We start from the raw sequence: 5,755 nt of genomic DNA, 5'->3' as shown, positions 1-5,755 counted from the left end.
CTTGCCCGCGAGGCGACTTACGAGCTATAAAATAATGAAGCTTGCGCACGTTGCGGCTTATGAGCTATAATATGACGATAATGACTGGCCCACAAGGGCCTCTTTTACGCAGGATGACTATCCCAGCTTGTTTTCAAAATAATAATGGAGGCGCAATCGGCCAGATAATAATAATGTCATATGTGCTTGTGCGACTCGTAGCCGAACCTGCAAAAACATATCAAATTAGCGCGTGGCCGTTTGGGATATTGTTAGGCTCCCGCCCTAAGATTCGGATGTCTTCCATCGCGATAATGTAGTGGTGGTATACCACGATAGTCCCCTAGTTCATTGCTGCTAAATAAAGTTGTCCTTATCCTGATTTGGGATTAGACTATTCTCATTTGTTGTGTCGCTTACGCATAGGTTTTGGCTTTGTGTCATGCGCAGATGCGCTTGCGCATAGGCTTTGGCTTTGTGTCATGCGCCACGCGCAGATGTTGCATGCGCGTGCGCGTAGACTGTGTGTCATGCGCCACGCGCAGATGTTGCATGCGCGTGCGCGTAGACTTTTGTGTCATGCGCCACGCGTAGATGTTGCATGCGCGTGCGCACAGGCTGTGTCATGCGCCATGCGCAGATGTTGCGTGCGCTGATGTGATATGCGTGAGCATGTGATGCGTAAGCATATGTAATATGCGTGAGCATATGTGATGCGTGAGCATAAGTGGTGCATGAGCATGTGATATGCGACTGCGCTCAAGCATCATGGCGGTGCGCATGTAGAATGGCGGAATGGTTGACCCGCGGTGGCGCGCATGTGACGTGGCTTGTGTTAATAGGTTTAATTATGACGGCGTGTTGAGCGGAGCGGAGCCGCGTTCGGTCTTGTATTCGGCGCGAAGCCGTATGGGTTTATGAGGATTCCCAACCTTTAAGTTTGGTGCATGACCTTATGGGTTTGAGGATTCCCAACCTTTAAGTTTGGCGCTTGGCCTTATGGGTTTATGAGGATTCCCAACCTTTAAGTTTGGCGCGTGGCCTTATGGGTTTATGAGGATTCCCAACCTTTAAGTTTGGCGCGTGGCCTTATGGGTTTATGAGGATTCCCAACCTTTAAGTTTGGCGCGTGGCCTTATGGGTTTATGAGGATTCCCAACCTTTAAGTTTGGCGCGTGGCCTTATGGGTTTATGAGGATTCCCAACCTTTAAGTTTGGCGCGTGGCCTTATGGGTTTATGAGGATTCCCAACCTTTAAGTTTGGCGCTTGGCCTTATGGGTTTATGAGGATTCCCAACCTTTAAGTTTGGCGCGTGGCCTTATGGGTTTATGAGGATTCCCAACCTTTAAGTTTGGCGCTTGGCCTTATGGGTTTATGAGGATTCCCAACCTTTAAGTTTGGCGCTTGGCCTTATGGGTTTATGAGGATTCCCAACCTTTAAGTTTGGCGCGTGGCCTTATGGGTTTATGAGGATTCCCAACCTTTAAGTTTGGCGCTTGGCCTTATGGGTTTATGAGGATTCCCAACCTTTAAGTTTGGCGCTTGGCCTTATGGGTTTATGAGGATTCCCAACCTTTAAGTTTGGCGCGTGGCCTTATGGGTTTATGAGGATTCCTAACCTTTAAGTTTGGCGCTTGGCCTTATGGGTTTATGAGGATTCCCAACCTTTAAGTTTGGCGCGTGGCCTTATGTGCGCATGCACGGCGACGGAGTGGTGACACGCGGGCGCGCGTGCATGGCGGAGAGTTGCGCTCACGCATGTCGGCGGAATGGTGACCCGCCAGCGAGCATGCGTGGTGGCAGTCTTCTGCGCAAAACCCACACGGTGGAGGTCTTTTGCGCGAAACCCACATGGTGGTTCCCGCGGTGGCACATGCATGGCTGCAGAGTGAGAATCCGCGAGCGCGCGTGCATGGCGGCGGAAGTCTGGTAATTTTTGGATCTACAATTTGAGAGATCTGTAATTTTAAACCTAAAATCCAGGTCTGTAATCTAGATCTAGATCTGTAAATCAGATCTAAATAGATCTGAAGCTCGTAGCACAGAGAATTTAAAACCATCACAGATCCGGAGGCTTGATCATCCGAATCAGGTAGTTTCTTTTTTGTACAGATCTGGAAGCCTCTTTTAGATCTATGGATCTTTTTGAGCTTTAATAGAACAAGCCTTGAAGCCTTTTTCTGTAAACTTCCAGATCTGGGTTTTTCCTGGGAGAGATCTGACAGCCGAGACGAAAATCGAAGGGTAGTTCGTTGCCGTCCCACGGATGGCGCCAATGTCGAAGCATGAAATGAATCTGACCTGATCCATGACGATGTTTCCACGGATTTCGAGATGAACGAACCACGCCTTTATCTTCTTCTCCGGTTGCTTGAGATCTGCAATGGCTTTTTGGGGGTGTGGAGGTGACTGCTAAGAAATCCTGAGGATCTCTTGTTTACAGACACAAAAATAGGGTGGTGGCTCTTATTGAGCATGACCCTCTAACAAGGAGGTGGAGACCTCCTTATATAGAGAGCCTCATGGCCACCATCATGGTACCCTAATGGGCCTAGCCCAGTTACCTCCACAAAACCCCCTCAGCCCAATAACATTGTATTAGTCCATATAATAAAATAAGCCAAACATAATAAATTTAGGGTCGTAAAACCGGGTTTAGTACCATACCCCTACAATGTCAGCTTTTGAAAATCCATTTTTTTCCTAAAAGTAGTCAAGAAATGTCCTGATGATATTATGAAATCAAGGATACAACGACGATTTGAGAAGCTAGTTGAAATTTGAAAAGTTTTGTGGGAATAGTCGTTGATTTGCCCGCAACAAGTACAAATAAGCATCTTGTCACATCCGTACAAAGTATACTTGTTATCTACTTACCTACATAAATTGCACATAAACCTTGTCACATACGTAAACTACACATAAATTAAACCATGTCACCTAAACTAATAAATGCTACACATAACTTCTTGATCTTGTTAATTTATTTTAAACCAATATTCTTGTTCTTATACATATTGTCACCTAAACCAATTTCCCTACATAATATGTTTGTTACATACACAAACTTTCACAGATCATAAATATTCCTACACATAGAGTCTTTTTCAGATCATTTAGTGATGGTTACTGAGTCTGTTAAGTCTGTTAAAACTAGTAACAGAAAGTCGTTATAATCTTTCATATCATTTTCCTTCAAACAAACAAACCTCCATCATTCAATTTAGATGCAATTTAGATTGGTAGGTAAATGGCATCAGGAAAGAGAACGATAGAAGAAACATGTACTAGTCATCAATGCAATAAGTCCGATGACACGGGCATCAATCCAGCTGCTGTTGTTGATCATGAGAAGAAATGTTCTAATGACATCATGGAAGCTAGGAAAACAACTATTTGAGCAGCAGATTCAACTTACCCGAAAGCTTCGTGGAAACGCTAATGTCAAATACGCTTGGTTTGCATCATCTACAGATGAACCTTCGAGCTCTGTGGTTTACGGGGTCGGACATGATTGGCCAAAGCTTGGAAAGTATGGGTATGGGGTTCACCTTACAGCTCTTGACTCTGGCCACAACAGGTACAATGTTTCTTGTTTACGCCTTCTCGAGTTATACGATATACGCTTTTGTAGGATTTTAACTTTTTTTTTTGATGTCGTTACAGTGCTACTATTTGTGATGTTGACAATGGAATAAGATGCATGGTCTTATGTCGTGTTATATTGGGAGATGTGGAAGTTGTTTTACCTGGATCGAAACAACATAATCCAAGCGCTGAATGTTACGACACTGGAGTGGATAATCTGGAAAATCCAACTCATTATGTTGTCTGGAGCATGAATATGAAAACACACATCTATCCTGAATTTGCAGTCAGTTTCAAGACATCTCCAAATGCTGAAGGTATTAGTGATTTACGTGTTCTCTAATCATCTTTTCATAACTATAATCTGATTTGTCCTCGATGGTAGCAGCCCAAAACCGTGAGGGACCCAACTGCAGAGCGTTGGATCAAGCACCTCAAAGTCTCGTGGAAAGCGTTTCTCAAAGTTTTTAAAAGCAATTGCAGATATTGTATCTCCAAGTGAATTGCAGCTAGTCAAAACCATGTATGAGTCATTTAAGGTATGCTGATCTGCGCTAGTATGCGTTATATTTTAAATGCGTTAATTGCTTACTATTCTGTGATGTTTTTGCAGCGTAAAGAAATGAGCCAAGAAGAGTTTGCTAGGTGGCTGATTTCAGCAGTTGGGAATCAGAGACTAAGGTCTGCACTATCCATTCTCAGGTCATCCGGTGCTATGACCGAGGCTTAAGTGTTAATCAGTAATTGCATAATCCTTTTTTTTTACAACTGAGGTTATTTGTTACTTCATTTTCTTACTATAATTTCTTATTTTTTGAGGTCTTCTTGTATCAGCATTTCAATGGGACAAGGCAGCGGATCGACAGACATGAAGAGTTAGAAGTTAGTATAAAAAACTTGAGGTGGCGTTGATTGTAGAACTCTTGATGACAGTTGTGTAATTGTAAACTAGGAACAAATATTAATGCATGCCTTTTGATCTAAAGATTCATTTTCAATTTGTTTTTTTAAGTTCATATGCAATAGCGGACCCAAATTGTTTCTTCTAAAGGCGCCGGAAGGTTGTTGGGTTTATTTGTCTATCGCTATATAATAAATTTTTCTGTCTGTTTTGAGTCAAGTCATATTAAAAGAGAGAATCAAAGTAAATTTGATAAAATCAACAAAAGTACGTTTGTAAAGTATGGTTCGGCCGGTTAGGGTCGAGTCATACAAACACTGTTTTAAATATAAAATCTAAGTTTCATAAATTGTAACACCGTCAGCAATTGGAGACATCTCGAAACGAAGCGATGATTGCAGGATAGATATGGGTATTCATATTCATGTTCCAAACAACATAATAATTGGATTATCCAGATAATCAACTCTCCAAAATCCCAACATCACACGGCATATTATCCCTTTTTGTCAACATCACAAAAAGAAAATTAGTATACTAAAAGCATACATAAAGTAACTAAAATTTACCATACATACACATTATCTCAGATCATAGCTCAGAACAAGAAACATAAAAGCTTATTTATACCTGTTGTGGTCAGAGTCAACGGCTGTAAGGTGGACCCCATGCCCACACTTTCCAAGTTTTGGCCCATCATGTCCGAGCCCGTAAACCATGAACAATGGATGATTAAACGAACACAAGGGCTTGAACTAAATGTTATTAATTTTGGATACGTGCAAACAAAATAGAACCGGGTATTTAAAAACTTGTAACTTACCCTACATGTATTCAAAATTTGAAACTTAACTTAACCTACATGTAACCAAATTTGAAACTAGAGGATGGATTTTATACAAATACAAGATGTTGTCACAATCGTATTCGTAGGAACAAATCTTGGCCATCCTTCTTTTTTTTGTTTTTGTTTTTTCCTATGGCTGAGATCTTACCAACTCATCGCATTTAATATGGATGTATTTTTTCTATTTAAGTAATAGAAACCTCCAAATATTGCACATGTCAAGAAAATTAAGGGCGAATCAGTTTTGAAATTAATACTCATGAATCCCTTTAAAAAATTGAGCTCGTATCAACAAAAATTTCCCTTAAGAAATCATATTATCATATTGAAAGATTTATTTTTCTTATTTAATAACATTAATATAAATAACTAGTTTGATCCTTCCGTGTTACGGTGGTTTATTCAAGTTTTTGTTTTAATTGTTTTGTTATTTTATGAT

General features: G+C 41.0%; 1 protein-coding gene across 1 annotated transcript; it reads left to right on the top strand.

Moving 5' to 3' along the window:
• Positions 1-3,291: 3,291 nt before the first annotated feature.
• Positions 3,292-4,567, top strand: LOC143635133 (inactive poly [ADP-ribose] polymerase RCD1-like). Its single transcript, XM_077103019.1, has 4 exons — positions 3,292-3,560; positions 3,647-3,885; positions 3,957-4,278; positions 4,310-4,567. The coding sequence occupies exons 1-3, from the start codon at positions 3,292-3,294 to the stop codon at positions 4,037-4,039; spliced, it is 591 nt and encodes a 196-aa protein (XP_076959134.1). The 3' UTR covers positions 4,040-4,278; positions 4,310-4,567.
• The last annotated feature ends 1,188 nt before the right edge of the window (positions 4,568-5,755 follow it).

This window comes from Bidens hawaiensis, unplaced genomic scaffold (genome assembly GCF_021521415.1).
Source record: "Bidens hawaiensis isolate Kalapana, Puna unplaced genomic scaffold, B.hawaiensis_p1.1 tig00007412_1, whole genome shotgun sequence".
NCBI classification, from domain to species: domain Eukaryota; kingdom Viridiplantae; phylum Streptophyta; class Magnoliopsida; order Asterales; family Asteraceae; genus Bidens; species Bidens hawaiensis.
This window is presented reverse-complemented; position numbering and strand designations above follow the sequence as displayed.

Coding starts and splice junctions, on each gene's coding strand:
- LOC143635133 (XM_077103019.1), top strand. CDS start 3,292: ATGACACGGGCATCAATCCAGCTGCTGTTGTTGATCATGAGAAGAAAT. Junction 3,561..3,646: donor CTTGACTCTGGCCACAACAG/GTACAATGTTTC, acceptor ATGTCGTTACAG/TGCTACTATTTGTGATGTTG. Junction 3,886..3,956: donor GACATCTCCAAATGCTGAAG/GTATTAGTGATT, acceptor CGATGGTAGCAG/CCCAAAACCGTGAGGGACCC.